Genomic DNA, 23,215 nt, shown 5'->3' with positions numbered 1-23,215 from the left:
TCGACATTTCGCGCGATAAATCAAAAACTATTATGCATAAAAATAAATAAAAATTTGTTTTAGAATGTACAGGTACATGTACATACAACCCTTTTATATGATACCCCACTTTGTGTAGTAATCTTACTTTAAAAGTCGAAAATCCTAATTATTTGTTAATGAACACATTTTCATTTTTTTGTCATGTAACCACAAATTCGCGGTTTTCGTAGTGTGCCCTTAATTAACGCCTGCTATCTGCCAAATTTCATGATTCTAGGTCAACGGGAAGTACCTACCCTGTAGGTTTCTTGACAGAATGACAGGCAACAAAGTGATCCTATAAGGTTTCCGTTTTTTCTTTTGAGGTACGGAACCCTAAAAATTGCGTCACAGTCATTGAAAATGCGCAATTGCCGATTATAAAGGGTGGCTAATAAAGTCTCCCAATCCACACTGGGCAGACTATGGCCTAAACCCTTTTCATTCTAAGAAAAGACCCGTTCTTAGTAGTGGGCTGGCTATAAGTTGATCATAACGATGATGATGAATTTCTAGGACAAATCTCCCAAAGCCCACGATGGAGCTGCGAGGATTTCCAGTTCCTGATGATATGCCCTCCTTCCCAACTTGGAAAATATACTACGACTACATTCAGGATTACGTGAAACATTTCGACTTAGAAAGGCACATAAAGGTAATAATATTTTTTTAAGAATATAAGCAAACATTCCCCTTCCAACTAGATATAAGCGTAAATCTAGTGCTGCAAAAGGAATACTCCCAATTGCAAAGTATGTGGTACCTAATGTAGATGATGTCTCGCACTTACTATTGGCATGTGTTCGCAATCATAATTTGAGAGAAACACAAAAGTGTGAACTAAATTTAAATTTTATGAATATTGGTATTACATTTCATTTTTAACTGTATTTTAAACAAAGCTTCAAGCATTTCGGCAATTAAAGTGTATGAATTTGTTGTTAATTGAAATTTGTATACGCGAATGAAGTCGCGGGCGTAATCTAGTTGTATATAAATAACGTTTCAATTTTTTTTTTTATAAAGAACATTAGCCATGTTAAATGACTAATACTCCCCTTTTTCCTCTCCAACTAAGCGTGAAGCTTTGAAGAACGATATGCAAGGTATTTACTTTTATTTTAATATTTCCCCAGTTCCTACACAACGTAATATTAGTATCACGCGAAGAAAACGTGTGGAAAGTGAAATACCAAAACGTGTTGACTGGTGACGAGTTTGAAGACGAATTTGACTTCGTGTTCGTTGGGACTGGACATTTCAGCAAACCAAATTACCCAAAAATCCCCAATGAAGAGCTGTTTACAGGTACAATATGATTTTTTTGATGTTTTTATTACAAAAATTCAACCCCAAAGGTGTTAAATTGGGGTTTGAAATTTGAATGTAGTCCACGCAGACGAAGTCGCGGGCATGAGCCAGTCATTAAGTGATTTGTTAAAATTCAGGTACAATCATCCACAGTCACGACTACCGAGTGCCAGAAATTTACGAAGACCGTCGGGTACTCGTAGTGGGCGCTGGTCCTTCAGGCATGGACATTGGCCTGGACGTCGCACACTACTCCAAGACCCTGATACACAGCCACCACTCCAGGATTAACTTCAGAACGGCCTTCCCCAAGCATTATATAAAAAAGCCGGATATTAAAGAGTACAATGCTACGGGAGTCATATTTCAAGATGGGAGCTATGAGGATATTGATGATGTAATTTATTGTACTGGTGAGTTGGATTTTTTTTTTTTTTAAGAATATTAGCCTTGTTAAATGACTCATATTCCCCTTTCCTCTCCAATTAAGCGTCAGGCTTGTGCTAGGAGTAGGTACGACAATAGTGCAACAGGCGGGGTTTAACCGTCGACCTTTCGGTTTTCAGTCCACTCCTATACCGGTTGAGCTATTGAGGCTCTAAATTTAGCTACTGATATTGATCATCTTCTTATGTTTAGATTTCTTGCACTAGAATCGGGAAAGAGCAAAAGTTCCTCGTTTGTAGAACCAAAAATTGGATTATGTAATTATTATTAGGTATTATTTTATTAGACTTATAGAAAGTATAAAACATTGTTTCTGCATTATGCTACATTCAGTGCTACAAAGACTAGGCACTGAATATCAATCTCAAGTAGGTATTTGTTGCTAAAAAAATCAAAATGAACAAATGAATAATACATGTGTGCTACAAAAAGATCTTCGAGTAACTCGTATTTCAACGCACAAGTCAAACTGCTGAGTTTATCGGGAAAAAAACATACACATTAGGTTCTTCTCAGGGTCACACAGCTGAAAAACAGTGCTCTGCCTTGTTTGCCAATTTCCTCTTTTCGCATATTATACATAGTACTTATTATGATAAAGGTTCAAACCACACTGGTTATTTTGCTACAGCTATTTTAGTTGGCGATACAGACACTACAATTGGGTATTTGACTACATCAAAAATAAATTATTTCTCAGTGATCATTAAATAGAGGGTCTTCCAAAATACGTAAAATCCATGTCCTTTGTTGGTTTTAAGTGTAATAACAATTTTAAATTATCGATTAAACTAAAAAAAGCACGTCAAATGATTGTGACGTCACACACCGGTATTTCATAGAATATCGCATACTAAGCGCGCGTTTTGACGTTTGATAAAAAGTTACTGATTTGACTAGTTGTCAAATACCGTATTGTTTGGTTTGTGAATAAATTATCTTTAATTCTTATATCCTTATTTCGTCTCCTTAGTCTCTACCTATGTAACATCTTAGAAAGGTTACAGGGTGATTAAAGTATATTCAAGAGAGAATTCGCTGTGTTTTCTAGGTTTCGAATATTACTACCCATTCTTGGACAAGAGCTGTGGCTTGGATCTAAACGGTCGCAGCGTGACGCCGCTGTACAAATACATGGTCAACATCCGCCAGCCCACCATGGTGGTCATGGGACTAATCATACGCGCCTGTTTGGTTGTCGCTCTGGATGCACAGGTAAGAAAACTGTATCGCTCTCGATTCACAAGCAAATAAAACTGTGTCACATGCCAGTATTTCAACGAAGCTCGAATACTAAGCGCGTGTTTTGATAAAAAGATACTGATTTGACTAGTTGTCAAATAGTGGATCAAATTTTGCATTCTTTCGCAGTCCCGCTACGCAACAGCATTAGTTAAGGGTAACTTCACGTTGCCTCCTGAAGAAGAAATGATGGAGGAGTGGAACAGACGCGCTGAAGTCATTCGGTCGAAGGGGCGACCGATATCCGACATACACTTCTTAGCGGAGAAAGAGGTACATAAATTATAAAGAATTTATTTAAATTGAAGTAAAACTTGTTGAAAAAAATCACTTAAGTTCGAGTTGGTCTTGCACACGAGGGTTTCCGTACCATCGTACAAGGAAATTTAATTGCTCTAACTATTACTCTTCACGAGATACAGCCTGCTGACAAAAAGAATTGCGACGGACGGACAGCAGGCTTAGTAAAAGCAAAGTTTTACGATCTATCGTAATAGGGTCCTGTTAGCACCCTCGGGTACGGAACCCTAAAAATGACCGCCAACTGAACAGTTGTTTTGAGGCCGCCTTTACAATGCTGTTAAGGTTTATAAAAAACTTTTTGCCTCATTTTCAACCATTTTCAAAAATGTCCCGCCCTAGTTTTACCACAGCTTATGACAGAATTGAACTCTTATTTCAGGACGACTACTACGCGGATTTGACCGCAGAATCCGGTATAGAGAGGGTGCCTCCAGTGATGTTCAAAATCCGCACCGTGGATACCGCCGCTAAACTAGAGAACCTCTACACTTATAGAAATTATGCGTATACTGTTATTGATAATGAAACATTTGTTAGGACGCTAGATAGCCAATCAGACAATAGTGTTATAAGATAAATTCACAGTTCACACTTTGATATGTAAATAATACAAGGAAATGACGTGTCATAATTTATTTCATAGGATAAGTCCTCTTGTACACTTGACTAACTAAATTCAAATAATTTTTAGTTTAGTTTAGTATTTGTACTGAAAGAATGCGTCATTTATGCACCCAAGGTGTATCACACTGTTACAATAAAACTACTTGATAATATGGTGTATTCTTTATTATTTTTAACTTATTACTAATATTAGGTATTTTTACAATATATATCTTTGAAATTGTTCGCTAAGTTCACAGATGAGTGAATCTCTAATCTGTGGCTAAGTTATGTTAAAAATATATTAAATTGTGCGATAAATGTAACAAAAATGGTAACAGTTATCTACAGAATGCATTGTTACAGGTGGTCATCTAAATATATATATAAAATGAAAAGGCGACCGACTGACTGACTGATCTATCAATGCACAGCTCAAAGTACAGGACGGATCGGTCTTAATTTGGCCTGTAGATAGCTATTATGACGTAGACATTCTCTAAGAAAGGATTTTTGAAAATTCAATTCCTAAGAGGGGTTTAAAATTTGTTTAGTCCACGCGGACGAAGTCACAAGCATAAGCTAGTCTAAATATATATAAGTACTACTTAAGGGGGGAGGGGGGGGGGGGGGGGGGGAGTGGTTTACATATCACATATTTCACGTTGTATAATACAGATTTGTCTGTTTTTACGAATTATAGCTAATTGAGTTCCTTTTATACCGATTTCTTTAGCAACTTCCATGACAAGACGGGTTTAATGGAGGGTTCAAATTTTACTAACTAGCCTCTACAGGACACACTTCCCCCTTTCCTCCACCATTGTACCATCGCTTATAAGTATGACTATCAATTATTTCATAATCATAATCTCTATAGTTGAATAAGTCGTCCAGTCGGTTCTTAGCGTTAAAGTCTCTGATGTGAGACAGCACTGGTGGGTTTCTAGTGATACCCGCTTCTTTGGATAGCTTGGCGAAATATTGATCCTGAAAGAAAAATAGGGGGTAATATTAATTTCTTAAGTATTAGAACTTGGCTTTGACACACTGGCCGTGTGTCTTGATAAAGTTAAACACACTGGCCGTGTGTGATAGACGCACCATCGCCACATCGATCGCGTCGCGTCGGTGCCAAAGGATTATGGCAGACCTAATCTATCTATCTATCTATCTATCTATCTATCTATCTATAGTACGCGACAGATCGAGATGGCAATCGAGACGTCACTGCTGGACATAAGTCTCTTGTAGGGACTTCCATCGCGCCGCCTGAATCCAGCGGCTCCCTGCGACTCGCCTGATGTCGTCCGTCCATCTAGTGGGTTTAGAAAATAGCCCCGTTAAAATATGAGAGTCTAGCTCTCATATTTTAATTTTGCTGCACTTACCATTTCCGGCCCAACGGTGTTGATTTCCTTGGCCACCTTGTATTTGTATGCGTGGTCGAACCACGCGTCCAGCATCTCCTGTTCGGATGGAAGCTGGAATCTACCCGCGATCAGCGACGCTATGTAGGCCGCCTGGAAACATTACATACAGGAGTTGAAAATCACTATCCTATTTCACTACCCCTATTATAATTAACAAGTTTTTTCTGTTTTTTTTTTTATTTTTTTATTTTTTATTGAAAATATTTAATTAACAAGTTTACAAATTGCAACAATATTTATTTTACAATTTTTTTTATATATTTATTTATTTATATTTTTTTTAATATTTATGATATTTATTTATGTTTTAATTTTTAAATAAAAATTATGTACTTAGTTATAAATGCGAAAGTGTGTTTGTTTATTGGTTTGTCCTTCAATCACGTCGCAACGGAGCAACGGATCGACGTGATTTTTTGCATGGGTATAGAGTTTACGACCTGAAGAGTTTTAGAACTATGATGGTGATGTTAGTGGAATGAAGCAAGAGTGTGCTAATCACCTGTGAGTCCATAACTTTGGTAATGACGCGGTTGACGACGCCGATGAAGGTCATGGTAGGACGCCGCATGTTTACGATGTGTTGGTAGAGAGGCATCACGTACTTGCCGGCGCGCGTCAGACCACTGGTCTCGTCGAGGAATGGGTGGTAGAACCATGACGGTGATGTTAGCGGAATGAAGCAAGAGTGTGCTAATCACCTGTGAGTCCATAACTTTGGTAATGACGCGGTTGACGGCGCCGATGAAAGTCATGGTCGGACGCCGCATGTTGACGATGTGTTGGTAGAGAGGCATCACGTACTTGCCGGCGCGCGTCAGACCGCTGGTCTCGTCGAGGAACGGGTGGTAGAACTATGACGATGATGTTAGCGGAATGAAGCAAGAGTGTGCTAATCACCTGTGAGTCCATAACTTTGGTAATGACGCGGTTGACGACGCCGATGAAGGTCATGGTGGGACGCCGCATGTTGACGATGTGTTGGTAGAGAGGCATCACGTACTTGCCGGCGCGCGTCAGACCGCTGGTCTCGTCGAGGAACGGGTGGTAGAATTCATAACCTGGAAGTTAGAAGATATTCTGATTTAAAAAGCTGTCCAGTCGATGGTAGGTACAAAGTGCGGTACAAATATTTTTCATCGATTAGAAATAATTAGTTGTTGACTACCTACTTTTTGAGTTGATATAAAACTTAAAGTTAGCCACTTTTAACTAATTATTTCTGTACAAATCATGCCCACCGAAAATCGTGCCAACTTAGAATACTGGCTGCTTTTCCGCGCTCTGTTCCTTTGCACTAAAAATGGGCCAGCTTTTCTCTCAGCAGATAAGTCTCATAAGTCCAAACTGGCGATAAGTTACGATGATAATGATTGCTCTTTTCAAACCATGACAAAATACAGTTGCCCACAAGAAGGTGTAACCATTGAAATAGATTCCTACCTGTTGCAAATATGATATCATCAACTTCTTCAAAGCTGCCGTCTTGGAAGAAGACCCCATTCGTTACAAAGCCCTGAATATCAGGCTTCTTCACATATTGGTCGGCGAACTTGGGCTGGTTGTACTTCAAGTGGTGGCTATGAACCAGCTTCTCTGTTATGTTGTGAAGCTGTGTTGACAGATCCAACCCTGAAGCACCAGCTCCTACGAGAAGAACCCTTCGGCCTGTGTACGGCTCTGGTGCTTTGTAATCATGGCTGTGGATTATTGATCCTGGAATTAAAATTAAAATATTAAAGTCTAACATTTTTTAAGTAAAACTTCTTTAGGAAGTAGGTACCTACCTAATGCGAACATTATTTCCTATATTTAAAATAAATAAATAAAACTAAAAAACGTTTAGATGTTTTGGGACTGCCATCTTTTATCAAGGTGTTTTAACTTTTAAAGTACCTATCAAGTAGAAGCAGATAGTTTAAAAGCTCCATAATATCAAATGGAGCACTATCTAAAAAACTCTTAAAGGGTTCATGCCTCTAACGGCCGCACTCAGAGTTCTTAATTGTTACTTAAGATTGAGTTAAACGAGACAGAGCTAGTATATCTCTCACATAAATCTGTCTCGTTTTAACTCAATCTTAAGTAACGGTTAGCGACTCTTACAGCCGTACTCAGAGTCGCTAATCGTTACTTAAGATTGAGTTAAAACGAGACAGATTTATGTGAGGGATATAGCTCTGTCTCGTTTTAACTAAACTTAAGTAACGATTAAGCGACTCTGAGTACGGCTGTGAGTACGGCTGTATGACACATATATCAGAAGTTTGATGTAGCGACATTACCCTAAGGGACCTTAATAATTGGGCTTCACACATGAGCAACCCATCGCGCGCCGGCTCACTACAGAGTATGGGTCTCCTCTCAGAGTTAGAAGGGTTTTGGCCATAGTCTACCACGCTGGCCATGTGCGGATTGGTAGACTTCACACACCTTTGAAAAAATTATGGAGAACTCTCAGGCATGCAGGTTTCCTCACGATGTTTTCCTTTACCCTTGAAGCAAGTGATATTTAAAGGGATTTTAAGGTCTTCACACATTCAATGAAAAAATTCAAAACTTCATAAACTTACTAAACCACAATGAACGACGAACAGTGTCTAACAAAAATTGAAAACTGATGATTGGTTTGAACAACAGAACAAATCTAAGGGCGGCTCCGATATCAATGGCTTGAACCGAGGGTTGATCCTAAAGGGAATCCATTGAGAATGTATAAAAAATACCTTGAAACGTCTCAAGTCCCGGGAACATTGGTACAACAGGCAGCACATATTGCCCGTTAGCGACTACCACGTAGTCGCAAAGGACGGTGTGGTTTTTGCGGTCATCTGTTTTTACATAAGTCAGCTTCCAGTGGTCACCTGCCCATGTCACTGCCGTTACCAGGCTGCGGACCTGGGTGTGAATAAATAAAAATTGGTCACGAATAGTTCCGTACCATCGTTTATAACACTTTTTATTTATTTTCATGGGGGCCATTTTGAAATTTTTATTATTTGTTGTTATTGCAGCTGTAGAAATACACACTCTTAATCTTTACCTACGAGATATAGTCCGCTGCCACACTATATTATCTCGTATAGTCAGTCAGTCAGCCAGCAGTTTAGATAATGATGATGATGTGTAATATTTTGTAAATAAGTTAAACCAGTAAAGTTCCCATTATAGTGTAATTTCCATCTTTCTTGTACAAACATTCTTGCAAATAAATGATTATTTATTATTTATTTATTTATTTATTTATTGGAAGCTTAATAAAATAAAAGCTACAAAATATATATATAATATGGCAACAAGTTAGGGCAAATTAGACGGAAAGGATAAAGCGGTCGATCACCTCTAACCAGTATAGTGGCAGTCGCAAATTGTAACATTATTGTAATAAAATATAAATAATTTCCATAACATTGTAATAAAATATAAAAAAACCGGCCAAGTGCGAGTCAGGCTCGCGCAACGAGGGTTCCATAGTACAGTCATATTTTTCGACATTTTGCATGATAACTCGAAAACTATGATGCAAATAAAAATCTGTTTTAGAATGCACAGGTGAAGACCTTTCATATAATATGATACCCCACTTGATATAGTTATCTTACTTCGCAAATTGAAAATACTAATAATTAGTTTATAATCACAATTTAATTTTTTTTGTGTGATATAACCCCAAATTTGCGGTTTTCAGATTTTTCCGTTATAGTGCGGTTGCCTTGAAAATTTAAAAAAATATTAAAAACTGCATAATCTTGTACGATGGTACGGAACCCTTCGTTTACGAGTCCGTCTCGCACTTAAGTGATTTTTTTTATTTTTTTTAAAACCAAGCATTTTTTATGATAATGTGACAAATTCATGACTGTTTCTTTTCTTATGTATAGTTTTATGATATTATAGTACATAATATTTTCATTATATTTTGGGATCGTAAATTTTTTTGAATTAAAGTGACCTTTTGCAAGAACTTTAAGTTTAAAAGTAGGTTTTATATGTGACTCATATTATATGTGTGTATGTATGTCCGCGATTATCTCAAAGACCATTGTTGTTTAAAGTACATTTTACTGGAAGTATTATAGTTATATTTCAAACGGAAGAGCTAGGCGAGCAATAGGGACGTGAGTTGAACACGTATGACCGTAAAACGAGGTGATGTAGATTAGGCCATTGTGTTGAAAGCGACAGTAATAAGAATCTGAACATTGCAGATATAAATAGAGATGGAATCAAAAGGGGTTTTTTGTAAATATTACAATGATACCTATATCCTACGCAAATTAGATTTCTAGGAATCGATGTTAGAGATGGTATTTGCTATAGGTACGTACTAGTATACCTAATATAGTATGACGGAAAAAAAACCAGATGAAAAAGCTACGTTACAAAATTCGCGGTATTGTATGACTAAGAAATTAACTAAGTAGGTAAATGTCCTGTGCTAATTAATGTGTTAATGACATCATAAATCTTTTTAGGGTTCCGTACCTCAAAAGGAAAAACGGAACCCTTATAGGATCACTTTGTTGTCTGTCTGTCTGTCTGTCTGTCTGTCAAGAAACCTACAGGGTACTTCCCGTACCTAGAATCATGAAATTTGGCAGGTTGGTAGATCTTATAGCAGACATTCGGGGGAAAATTTGAAAACCGTGAATTTAGGGTTAGATCACACAAAAAAAAATTAATTGTGGTCATGAACTAATAATTAGTATTTTCAATTTTCTAAGTAAAATTACTATATCAAGTGGGGTATCATATGAAAGGTCTTCACCTGTGCATTCTAAAACAGATTTTTATTTATTTTTATGTACCATAGTTTTTGAATTATCCTGCAAATGTCGAAAAAATACGACTGTAGTACGGAACCCTCATTGCGCGAGCCTGACTCGCACTTGGCCGGTAAAAACCGGCCAAGTGCGAGTCAGGCTCGCGCAATTTTTTATTTAATTTAACATACTTTATACTTAACTAGCTGACCCGGCGAACTTCATACCGGCTAACAGTCAATTCTTTAATTTTTTTTTTTTAAATACTTACAATTCTTAAATTTTATTTCCGTAAGAACCATCCTTGTACCTACTTCAAGGAATATTATAAAAAAGAATTAGCGAAATCGGTTCAGTTGTTCTCGAGATTTGCGATCAGCAACACATTCAGCGATTCATTATTATATATAGAAAAAGATATTTAAAAATGTTCCATTACAAAAGATTCATGATCAGCGAGTTTCTTTCGCTTCGTTTTCAAACGTTCCAATGTCCTAGTCTCATTTTATTTTATCTTAGTCAGGGATAATACATAATATTATGGTTAGGGGAACAGGATTTTCCAGCTCTATTAAAATTGAATGGAAAAATATTAGCTTCTAAAACTTAGGTAATTAACTCATTTTTAGAGGGTTTGGCGGAAACTGCATTTATGTATGAATGTATGTACCTCTGTATATTCTTTTTTGCACAACAAAACACAAATGACAAGTTACAAAAAGAGACCTTAGAGTGTAGGTACAAAAAGGCATTTATTTGACTGATAGCGATTTAAGGACGCTTTCGTACCTACCTTCCTACATAAAGGTGAGGTAAATTTCCTACTTTTCTGAAAAATAGCCATAGCGTATAAGTAACCATCTGAAGACGTACCTACTTACTTGTATATTGGTCATCAGGTCGAATTTCTTGACGAATGACTTGAGGTACTTATAGAAGCATGTCCCACTGGGGTAGGCTGGAGTAGTGGCGGGGAAAGGGTAGTCGCCGAACTCCATTGTCTGTCTTGGGGTGTTTACCCTGAAAAATAAAACTTTAGTTAATATAAATAAGGACAAACTGACTGACTGATAGCTACAACTCCGCTGAGTCTTGAAACTTGAAATTTTGTACGTAGGTTTTCTCTATAAGGTAGGTAGTAGTAAGTAAGCCTTACGGCGATTACGCACTGCACTTCCGTCATCCGAGTTCTATCCGTCATCCGTGAGAATACCAGCGATTATTTACGACATTATTATGTGCTACCATACAAAACATAAAGGAACGCACTTTGATGGACTCGGATCGGATGAGTGCGTAACCGCCGTAAAACTCAATTTTTTAATGCTGTTAATTTTTGGCAACCGCATTACGCTCTTACCAAAAAGTGACAGTCTTATTAGAATTTAACTAAATCCGTTTATGTGATTGTGCCAGTGGGCCTAAAGTTTTCAGTAACTTTGCACACCTACCTCAAATATTTGTACTGGCGTAAGAACATTTACCTACTGGTAATGTTATAACTGCAAACGAGTTGGTCACTACATGTAACTTTGCACAGGTACCCCATACATTTGTACTGGCTCAAGAACATTTACCTACTGAGAATATTAAAACTGCAAACGAGTTGGCCACTACATGTAACTTTGCACACCTACCCCATAAATTTGTACTGGCTCAAGAACATTTACCTACTGGGAATGTTATAACTGCAAACGAGTTGGCCACGACATGTAACTTTGCACACCTACCCCACACATTTGTACTTGTACAGTTGTAACAAGTAGGTCACTACGTGTAACGTTGCACCTACCTCAAATATCTGTACTGGCTGGTAAACACAGGAACTCCGTCATCATCTACTCCTACATGTGGGTCGAACCGCCAAGTTCCACCGACTTCTGGTGCCGCCTCGAACACGGTGAAATTGACTCCGTGCTGCTTGAGGTACCGTGACACTGCTAGCCCTGAGTACCCTCCGCCTATCACACATGCGTACGAGGAGGTCTCCGGCTGAAAGAAAATTATATTGCTAAAGTAAAATTCATGCTTCCTAATAATTGTGCGCGCACACAAACCATCTATGGTCATTTACTCTGTGGCGACACTGTGGAGCAAAAAAGTCGCCGCTCTGTGACGGACATTGACGTTTGTTCGGCTCTCTTTGGTTTTCTGCAAAAATATGTGATTATCGTTGTAAATTGTAATTAATGCAAATTAAACAAATCTCCACGTGATTCGATTGTTTTAAATCAAGAAAAAACCCAATCCCGGCTTGATGCGCCTCCAATAATAAATTAAAAAAAAAACTATCTGTCGGTTTCCTTTTCACGACCCATCTTCTAAACTGATTTTGATGAAAGTTTACAAGGCCATTAGGACATAATATACCTTCGGTTAAAAGATTTATGTATCCGGATATTTTCAAGTTTCAAATCGAAGATATTGCAATCAATACGTCCTGCGTTAGTACTTAGGTATAGGCTCTTACGAAACTATTAGGCAAGGTAAAACTAGGTTCAGTGAATGCAAGCATCAAATGCAAATATTCCTATATCTAGAACCTAGTTGTTGTGCTTGGAAAAACCGGAATATTGTGCTGAAGGTTAATGGGTTCTGAGTATTGACATTGGATTGTTGTGAATTCGTTTTTAGGGTTCCGTACACCCAAACGAAAAAGAAACCCATATAGGATCACTTCGTTATCTATCTGGCAAGACCCTTTTTATCAGGAACGCGTGGAAGTTGAAATTAATAATATGAAATACTAAGTCTACTTTCCCTTGGATATGTGAAAAAATCAAACTTCTAAAAAGTCTATGCTTCCAAATCAACGCAATCAAAAAATAGACCAGCTGTTTATGCCGCATATTTTGACACTCGCAAGGAAATCAAAAGGTATATACTTTCCGTTGACCTAGAATTATAAAAGGCAAGAAAAGGGAAAATCCGAAAACTATAGTAGCTATGTCACAATAAAATTTGCGATTACAAACTTATATTTGCAGTTGAAATAATTTAAGCAACAAAATAATTACATGTATCCTGCCAAGGTACGGAACCCTCGGTGTGCGAGTCCGACTCGCATTTGGCTGGTTTTTATAAAGATTTCTTAATCTAAATTATCCTTATACCTTATGATATAAAAAACGGGTAATCACAAACTTAATGAAACAAAATAAACAAACTAATTACGTATCACAACCATAATTGTTTAGTGGGTATAATAATTTTATATTATTAGTTGGCTATTCGTAATTTGTGTTCCCATACAATTATACTGGTATAGAAAAACAATATTAACCTTGCAATCTTGACGATTTTTGCATTAAGTTCATATTCTAACAATCTGATAAATTGAATATAATACCTATTATACACTGAAGTTGCAGTCAAGGTCTTCCGCATAGCATAATATAAATTGAATAAATATTACAATAAATAATAACAATTAACTAGCATAAGGCCGCGATTACACCTGTAAGTTTTACTCACGTTAGGTAAGTAGCTCACGTAATTTTAAAAAAAATAGAGATAGCGAGCAAATGAGCAGGCGGGTCACCTTATGTTAAGTGATTACCATAGTTTTAAAGGCAATTGAATAATTTAACCAAACTAAATAATTATAAGCATCCTTCCATGATGCGGAACCCTCAGTGCACGAGTATGACACGCTCTTGGCCGGTTTTTTAGTCACTGCGCTCAAAAAAGTTAGCTTTACTTTGCATGCGAGTAGGACTTTTGTTGAGATTCTCATTCCAAGATATACCTCATTCAAGGATGAATTATTAGTACTACACCAGAACGATTGTCACAAAATGTTATTAGTACTTAGCTTACTTAGCTTAAGCTACTTGGACACGATTACGTGACCAGAGACGTGAAGTAGCTTAATGTTTAAACTAATATAAAACGAGGACAAACTTGATAGGCTCGATAGCAGCTTAAGTAATTTTTAAACCTTTAACGAACATTTCCTCCTGATTAAAATTTGTTAAATATCTACTCAGGCCAGTGCTACCGATAGACTTAAAAACCACTTAGTAAGCTATCATTAGGTCCTAATGGGTCCTACTGTACATCACTATCAGAAGTTGTGATAGCCTAGTGGTTAGGACGTCCGCCTTCTAATCGGAGGTCGGGGGTTCGATCCCGGGGCACGCACCTCTAACTTTTCGGAGTTATGTGCGTTTTAAGCAATTAAATATCACTTGCTTTAACGGTGAAGGAAAACATCGTGAGGAAACCTGTATGCCTGAGAGTTCTCCATAATGTTCTCAAATATGTGAAGTCTACCAATCATTTAATTACCTACTTAACGTTTACGTAACGTGTTTCATGTAACGATATTTATATGTACAAATATGCATAAATTAACAGCTTTTATTTATATATAATAGTTTTTTACCTATATTTTATTAAATTTGTATAACGCGAACTCGCCATCCTCACATAAACTTCAACAGTTTCTAGAGGATTTAGGAGGAGAACTGTTTATTTTAAAATGTATTTTTTGAAATTTACGTGATCAATAAAAAAAAATGATTTGCCCAGAATAGAATGCTAATAAATATCTATATCGGTACTAACATGAAAAGGAAATGAGTACAGCTACTTGTTTTGTCAAGGTTTACAAGTTAGCATGACACGCAAATGACCAAAATTAGCTTTAGTTACGCGGGAGGTACATAACCCCATAGCCATGGTACGATTATGGTACTTCATGACAATCAAAGCGGGTTGTGATTTCAATTGTCCATGACACAGTTGCTCAGCGTGGAACATCATACAATTATAGCGTTCATTCAATAAAATATCAGAGAGAATGTACTATGTATCTAATTGGAATTTAATTACAACGTTTTAGCGTACAGGTATCTCAATCGGTCAAGCATTAAAAAAAAAGCTTTTTTATTCGAATAAACTTTTACAAGTACTTACGAATAGTCGGATGCATCTACCACTGGTTCGGAATGCCTTTCCTACCGAGAAGAACCAGCAAGAAACTCGGCGGTTGCTCTTTTCAAATATTTGCATATTAGGTATAGGTACCTACGAAGTCAATTATCAACCTATTAGTCATGAGCAAAATAAACTTATATCATCATCATCATCATCATCATCTTAATTAATTACTTAAAACGCACATAACTCCGAAAAGTTAGAGGTGCGGGCCCGGGATCGAACCCCTGACCTCCGATTGAAGGTGGACGTCCTAACCACTAGGCTATCACAGCTTAAACTTTTATAAGTAGCTCTTACTATTGGTAAATTAAACTAGTTGACGATTCAAAAGCACTTGTAAGAGTTTATTTGAATAAAAATCTATTCTATTCTAATTATTCTAGATCAAAGCGCTAACTTGTATCTAAAGTTTTTAAAAAAGTCTCATAAGAAGGAGTATTATTCTACGCTAAAATCTTTCTATACTACAAAAATCCAAGAGGTTTTTTTTTGTTATTCAGATACAAGTTAGCCCTTGACTGCAATCTCACGTGGTAAGTGATGATGCAATACAAATCGCAATCCGTTGTTCTAGTGTATCTATTGCTAGGTAAGCACAGCCGCTAGGGAAAAGCTTTTCGTGATCAAATCAGACATGAGGAGATCTGAAGCAGAATCAGAATAAGCGGCATAGCTCAACGGGTTGCGAATTGCGATGCTAAACTGACCAATAGATGCTAGGGTTACAAAGTGGTGGAACGGCGACCTCTCACTGGAAGGCGTAGCGTTGGCAGACCCTCCACAGTTGTATGCAGATGATATCAAACAAGTAGCAGAGAGCCGTTGGATTAAAGCGGCGGGCGCGCTTTGATTAGGAGACTATGCCGGTTCATTCGGTGCTCGTTTGGGCGTTACAAGAGAACACTATATTTGTGGCACACAATATGAATTATGATTATTCTTTAGTTGTTTAATGGAATAGTTTGTTTAATGAATTAGTTGTTTAGACACGTCCAGTCGCTGTGCGGTAGTCCGAAGCTTTATACACTATAGTCTGTGGTCCGAAAGTCCGAACTTAGAAAACGAATGATTTATAAGTTAAGTTACACATCGACTGAATGATTGAATATTTCATACATAAATTAAATTAACTGTGTTGGTGTTTCCAACACGCTTGACCGTGGCATGTAAAAGTCTATACAAGAAATCTATGTCCACCTGTGGAAGCCTGTCGGTTAACAATGACGATAAATAGGAAGATAGACTGTTATGGACTCCATGGACTATAATCTGAGGTCTGCGCTTGCCCTAAATGTAAATATAATATTAGAATAGTGTAAGTAGAATAGATATTAGATATCTACCAGGAAAATCATGCAGGCTCACCGCCAGACGGAATTATGAATACGAAAGTTCGAAGATAAACATTGCAGTTTATTATGATTACGCAAGTCGCATACTTCAACTTAACCGGTTTATTTCAAGTTTTGTAAAGTAAGTGAGTATTGGGAACTTAATAATTGGGAATTAAATTAATTATCTTCGTTAAAGATCAGTCATCTTTATTTCGGAACCCAATTTCCAAGTACGTGATCGTAACGAAATGGGCAGCTAAGAATAAAAAAGACCTCTTGAGTTACAGAATATTTTTTTCGGAAATTAATTTATTTTGTGAAGGGATTCATAAAAATCGTTCGCAACTTTTGAAGTACCTACTAATTTGCTGGCTTTGTTGCAAATTCTTAAATATCGTCAAAAATGTACCATGAACTTGAACTATCAGTAGGTACCCATACCTACTATAAATGCAAAAGTCTTTGTGTGTTGGTTTGTTGGTTTGTCCCTAGATCACATCGCAACGGAGCAACGAATCGAGGGCATTTTTTGCATGGGTATAGTTAAAGACCTGGAGAGTGACATAGGCTATTTTTATCCCGGGAAATTAGAGAGTTCCCACGGGATTTTTAAAACCTAAATCCACGCGGATGAAGTCGCGAGCATTAGCTAGTAAATAATAAAGAACGATGATCTACTAATGAGCATATTTTGAATTTGTTATAGAGAGTTGACTACTTTTACTAGGCATCAGTTATTGACCATGTCAATAAAAGAAACGCATTTAACTTCCTCATGCACGCACCTCCCTACATCTAAGACCGATCGTATCTAGAATCATGATGACCGATGAGGCAATAAAGCCTTTGCACATACATGGAGAGACACGCAAGCCGGTTACGAAACGCTTCCCGTATCGCCTTGAGTAAGTTGCCTCTTACAGTGTGTCACGAGATGCAGAGATATATAACTTGCTGTAATAGGTACAGGAAATACAGGCTTTCAATCTATGGCTTTTCTTAATCTTACGCCCCAGATTTTTGACCGGCTTTTACAGGTGATAGGAAAACTGAGCCGGAGCTACAGACTAAGGGCAGGGTCAGAGTTTGTGCACTCATCCCTGAAATCACGGATTCCGTAAAAATACGAATCAAATTAGTAGGTAGGTACATATTTATATGACGGCCACTTCGAATAATCACGGATACGAACCGAATACGGATGAGTGCACAATCGCCCTAAGGATTTATCACCACCAAACATGGTCCTCTGCCTTTCTCATACATTCGCTTCCCACGACCTTCTTCAGATCATCGGTCCAGAAGGCAGAAGGTCGTCCGGTCGTCGGAACTGTGTCGGAACTATAGATCAAATAGTAAATAGATATAAAGTCCGTGCAAAATAAGTCTGTGTGCAACTACTGGCGCTATTGGAAAGATCCAACGCGTGCCGTATCGCTTTGAGCTGAGCAAGTTGCCTCATGGTGTGGCACGAGATGCAGATATAACGTGCCAGATGATAAGTACCGGAAACACGGGCTTCTATAATCGCATCGTATTCGTACGCCCTAGTTTTTGACTGTCATTTACGAGTGACTGGGAAACCGAGCCGGAACTTTAGATCCTACCATTAAGTATCTAAATAAATAAGGCCCACGCAAAATACGAGCAAGTCTACGCGCGACTGATATTGGCACTGTTCAAGACTGGCATTCGGCAAAGCATAGAAAAACTCATCAAGCATCAAGACCGGGAGCCGCAGCATCTTGCTCTCAGCCGCAGTATGCCTCTCTTATCGAGAGTTACTTACATTTTTGTTTCATCAATAAACAAACACAGTTTCCGATTTATAATAAGGGTACCTACTGATAAGTACATATGTAGGTATACAGCGTGTTTGATAAATCAAATTATAACATGACAAGTTTCTTAGATAAACGATTCTTACGAAAAATATCCAAAATAATTAATGATCATTGAAAGCTGACTAATATGTGAAATTAACATTAATCTGCGTAGGTAGGTACCTACCTAGTTCGCAGAATTTCAAGGCGCTTTTCGTTTCTACATAAACGAAACTTAAATGTTACCTAGTTGATTTATATAGGATACTAGCTTCTGCCCGCGGCTTCGCCCGCGTGGCCTACAGGACAAATGGCATTTTTTTCAGAAACAAACATTATAACATCAGGACACGCACTCTGAACAGCACCGAATAACACATATAACCTTCCAACCCCCATTTCACTCCTTTAGGGGGGAGGGGGGGAGGGGATTTTCTCATAGTCGTTTCTTAGCTGACACCTAACCTCAACCTACTTTCCAAATTTCAAGTCAATTATAATATCAATAATTAAAACTTTCCCATACAAACTTACATCCCCTATTTTACCACCCTTATGGGCAAATTTTCCAAAAATCCTGAAACACGTATTTCTTCATTTGTAATCGAAAACCCAAATACCAATTTTCATGCAAATAACTTGAAAAATGACCGACTTTCATACAAACTTCCATCCCCCATTTAACCCATTTAGGGGTGGAATTTCGAAAAATCCTTTCTTAGTGAAATTTGGAGAGTCTATTCTTTGTAATGAGTAGGTACTCATTACAAAGAATAGACTCTCCAAATTTCATCTTTCTAGGACCAGCGGTTTAGGCTGTGCGTTGATTATATGTCAGTCAGTCAGTCAGTCAGGACTTTGAATTTTATATATATAGATTATTAATTTGGAACACAAGTTCTTTCTTTCTGTTATGTCCAGGTTACACAAAATAGTTGGCTATAGTGCGCGTGAAACAAAGTACCTAGTCTTATCTGAAGTTACAATACAGTGGATTGCGCAAGTCCTAACCTATCTATATTTACCTACCTAGACTAATTATGCGATCTGTTTTTGTACAATGTGATGCCTCGTGTTCAAACTACAGCAAAAATGAAAAGATTGAAATACCTACTTAAATAGATTTTGTGTGAAGCTACTTAGGTTATGATTGCCTAAAATTTTTAAAAGTTTCTCACCTATAAAAATTTCTAAATATATGAAAGGAAAAGGTGACTGACTGATCTATCAACGCACAGCTCAAACTACTGGACCGATTGAACTAAAATTTGGCATCTGATAGTTATTATGACGTAGGCATGCACTTAGAAAGGATTTTTGAAAATTCAACCCCCAAGTCACCCTCAATATATATTATATTTTATATTATACACTCAATAGGGATTTGAAATTTAAATAATACCGCGTGTTTATTATTCATAAATCATATTATAACTTGACAAATTGACAACCATATCCATGCTATGTATTTTGATCTAATAAATCACAGCTGTAAAGTTTAGCGAAATTAAATACGAGTATTAGTCAAAATATCCCTACCAAACAAAATGTTTTTTTAAATCCAAGTTTACATAATAATTGAACCCTCCTCGAAATTATTGCTTTTAATGCCCGCTCTTCACTTGCGCACGAATAGCAGTGTTAAAAGCTCGGGAACCATCCGCGCATCCGTGAACAGCAGAAATCCGTTGATGTACGGGTCTTACGATTGGCTGTAAAGGCCAAGCGGGGATACGACCCTCGGGGCATGGCCTCCTTACCCGGGTGAAGTACACAACCGAATAACACCCGGCACCCGTAACACCGTCTATTCACTTTGTTGTTCAATTCGGTCACGGGCTTTGGCGCTTGGTTTTAAATAATATGTAATCTCATTAAAATGAGAATTGAACTACGTTTGTATGCAGCTCGTTTCGGAGCGCTGGACGTGAATTTCTCTTAACTATCGCTGAATGCGTTAGATACTAATAATACTTGTTATATTAATGAAATAATAAGTCACATAAATTATTTTATTTTATTTAGATACAAGTTAGCCCTTGACTGTAATCTCACCTGGGGGTAAGTGATGATGCAGTCTAAGATGGAAGCGGGCTAACTTGTAAGGGTAAACAGCACGGCTTTGCCAGTAGGGTGGTAACTAGCCACGACTGCAGCCTCCCACCAGACTAGACCAGAGAAAATTAAAATTATAAAATTACAATGTTCCCCGGGAATCGAACCCGGGACCTCGCACTAATAAGAGCACAGCGCTTACCACGGCGCCGGGGAGGTCGTTGTAAGTGAAAGGGTATTGTTTTAATGCGGCACTACTCGCATATTATAATAGGTATCATCAGTGGCGTGCAACTCATAGAGGCATAAAAGCGCTGCTTACCCAAGAAATAGTTAACTCTGTTGAAATTGCTTAATGCTCATTATTCTTTGACTTGCTTACCTAACTACTGCTTACCCTGGCTTTAAGCCCTATGCACGCCACTGGGTATCATACGGAATTAGGTAACGGAACAGTAATATTATGGCCATGTTATGGCATTATCTAACTGTAGAACGCTTTTACTTTAATAACTTGGTGTTTGTGATTATAGTGAATTTTACGCTGACTTTTGTCGGATTTGAATCACAGATATAGACCTACTTATACAAGATAGGTACGCTACATACGCTGGTCGATTGTAGAAAAAAGCTGCATCAATCATTATTAGGTAGATCCGTGATTAGGTACCTACAATCTCAATTGTTTTGATTGGCTGAATTCATGGTATTGTCGACTCAAACCTCAAATCATTTACTCAAATTGGGTAGGTAATGATACAATTTTTAATTGTCAATTTTGGAAGTTCTAAGATAATGATGTATTGTGAATAACGTAAACTTAAAACTAAAGGTACGAGGGCTCCAAACGTGCCCTGCACGCCTAACATGCGCCCCACGAGAAAATTTTGTCTACGCATTTAGTTGTCTTATTTCTATGAATAACACGGGAAAATGCGTAGACAAAATTTTCCGTGGGGCGCATGTTAAGCCCTCTGGTCTGTGTAAAAGTCTACAACAAACTCAGCCGGTTGCAATACAACAATGTAATATAGCCAATAATTAGCAGGCGCGCACCAATCAGCGGTGATTGCGATCGTGTCTTTGAAGTCATTTTACCGTAAATCGAGCAGGTGTGCCGTTACAAATTAACAGTTATTTTTGTGGCGATTCAAAGCACCTCACAGCGTATTGGGAATTAGAATTGACACTGTGTCAAATGGTGTTCGTGTTGACACAATGTTGACGGATGTCTCCTCACTAACATTTAGTTAAGATTCAGAACGCACACATGACGCTAGCTTTTGCTAATTGCTAGCTATCAGCACGGCCACAATAGCGTCAATTAATCAATCAAGTTGCTTCAAATCTGATCGGCAATAGCAAGTCTAGCGTACTTGTATTAGTAGAGGTCAGTGGATTTCAATGGTAACCGTAAAATCAGAGTGAACTAGTAAAATTGAGCTGCACTTGTTTATTTCCCTCAATAGCTCAACCGGTATAGGAGTGGACTGAAAACCGAAAGGTCGACGGTTCAAACCCCGCCCGTTGCACTATATTGTCGTACCTACTCCTAGCACAAGCCTGACGCTTAATTGGAGAGGAAAGGGGAATATTAGTCATTTAACATGGCTAATATTCTTTTAAAAAAAAATTACGTTGAATAGGTATAGTACGCGACAGGTCGATTTGGCAATCGGGGCTCGAGCCGGGGGGAAACCCGCACGTCACCCGCGCTATCCCGCACTGGGTTAGCACGGGGGCTGAGCTGGTGTGCGGGGCGTTACCACCCCGATTATCTTTGTCACCCGACTTTCGCATTTATAATACTAGTAGGGAATAGGGATGTTATTGGAATTAGGTACAACGCACACCGTTAGAGCGATGCTAGCGTTAAACTAAGCAGACGTAATTATTGTACAATATTAGCGCCTAAGTTAGTTGTAGGTACTAATTATTATAACAAGTTATCGGTATCTTTTGTAGAAAAATACTTTCGCAATAATTAGTAAAGTATGTAAGAGTGATTCAAATCTAAATGAATCAAACATTTACTTATAAGTATGTAGGTACTACCCTATACCTAAACATAATAGAATCTGAAATATTTTGTCCATTAGTACCTATTGATGTTGGAAGCCCTCTCTACTTCCTATGGTACATGTATCAATAATTAGGTAAGTATATTTTAATTTAGGTAAGCACCTAATTTTTATTTTCCCTAGTGGTTTTAAAAAAGGAGGACTACTTTTTAAAGTCACTGGTTCTTCGAAATCCAGCACGTATTTTTTTAAAATAATGACGTACTCTACATCTAAGATAATAAATTACTTAACTCAAAATATAATCTTCTAAAATATTTTGTAAAGGTTCCTATAACATATGTATGTATGTATGTATATACTTTATTGCACCACAGAAACACAAATGACAGGTTACAAAACATACCTATGGAATCAAGTTTGTGTGGGGATTTCACGATTATATCTTTGGGTTTTCCATGGTTTTCCCATAGTTAGAGGTTCATAACCTTTAAAAGCATAGATTCTAGAGAACAATTACTTATTTATGCATATATTATTATAAGTATGTAGTAAATAGGTATAAACTTGGTATAAATTTATAACATAAAAAAATCTTAGTTAAAAAACTCACCAAAGACAATCCATCAGAGGTACCAATAAAAAAAATATTTAAACACAACAAGAAAACAGAAGTCCGTAAAATATCTAATAGCGACATTTTTCTTATTTTTAACACAGTTTTCCACTTAAAAATATTTATAGTTTCAAAAATGCCAGAATTCACATCGATATTTTTTTGATGTTTTTTTTTTTTTTTTAATTCAAGGCACGGGTCGTAAGTAGGACTCGTATTCGTTTGTCGAACGGCCGAACACCGAATGAGGCTGTGTCTCGGTGAGGGCTGTTCGAGGGACCAGCCAACCTTGGCAATCA

General features: G+C 37.6%; 2 protein-coding genes across 3 annotated transcripts in view; one reads left to right on the top strand and one right to left on the bottom strand.

Moving 5' to 3' along the window:
* LOC117990728 (senecionine N-oxygenase-like) overlaps window positions 1-4,098 on the top strand; it is a 12,656-nt gene extending 8,558 nt beyond the window's left edge. For both annotated transcript variants that reach the window (XM_034978213.2, XM_069504692.1), the window contains exons 3-8: window positions 538-676; window positions 1,158-1,329; window positions 1,470-1,745; window positions 2,831-2,994; window positions 3,151-3,294; window positions 3,704-4,098. In XM_034978213.2, the coding sequence (XP_034834104.1) occupies window positions 538-676; window positions 1,158-1,329; window positions 1,470-1,745; window positions 2,831-2,994; window positions 3,151-3,294; window positions 3,704-3,901 (1,093 nt within the window). In that variant the 3' untranslated portion in view covers window positions 3,902-4,098. The remainder of the gene's footprint in view (window positions 1-537; window positions 677-1,157; window positions 1,330-1,469; window positions 1,746-2,830; window positions 2,995-3,150; window positions 3,295-3,703) is intronic.
* On the bottom strand, window positions 4,096-23,215 carry LOC117990727 (senecionine N-oxygenase-like). Its single transcript, XM_034978212.2, has 8 exons — window positions 22,914-23,215; window positions 11,916-12,115; window positions 11,005-11,143; window positions 8,087-8,258; window positions 6,804-7,076; window positions 6,261-6,421; window positions 5,319-5,450; window positions 4,096-4,917 (listed from the first exon to the last, which is right to left on the bottom strand). The coding sequence occupies exons 1-8, from the start codon at window positions 22,998-23,000 to the stop codon at window positions 4,708-4,710; spliced, it is 1,374 nt and encodes a 457-aa protein (XP_034834103.1). The 5' UTR covers window positions 23,001-23,215; the 3' UTR covers window positions 4,096-4,707.

This window comes from Maniola hyperantus, chromosome 18, assembly GCF_902806685.2.
Source record: "Maniola hyperantus chromosome 18, iAphHyp1.2, whole genome shotgun sequence".
Taxonomy (NCBI): Eukaryota; Metazoa; Arthropoda; class Insecta; order Lepidoptera; family Nymphalidae; genus Maniola; species Maniola hyperantus.
Note: the sequence above shows the minus strand (reverse complement) of the source record. Positions and strands in the feature narration are given on the sequence as shown.

Coding starts and splice junctions, on each gene's coding strand:
- LOC117990727 (XM_034978212.2), bottom strand. CDS start 23,000: ATGTCGCTATTAGATATTTTACGGACTTCTGTTTTCTTGTTGTGTTTA. Junction 6,422..6,803: donor TGATATCATATTTGCAACAG/GTAGGAATCTAT, acceptor TCTAACTTCCAG/GTTATGAATTCTACCACCCG. Junction 4,918..5,318: donor ACACCGTTGGGCCGGAAATG/GTAAGTGCAGCA, acceptor TTTTTCTTTCAG/GATCAATATTTCGCCAAGCT.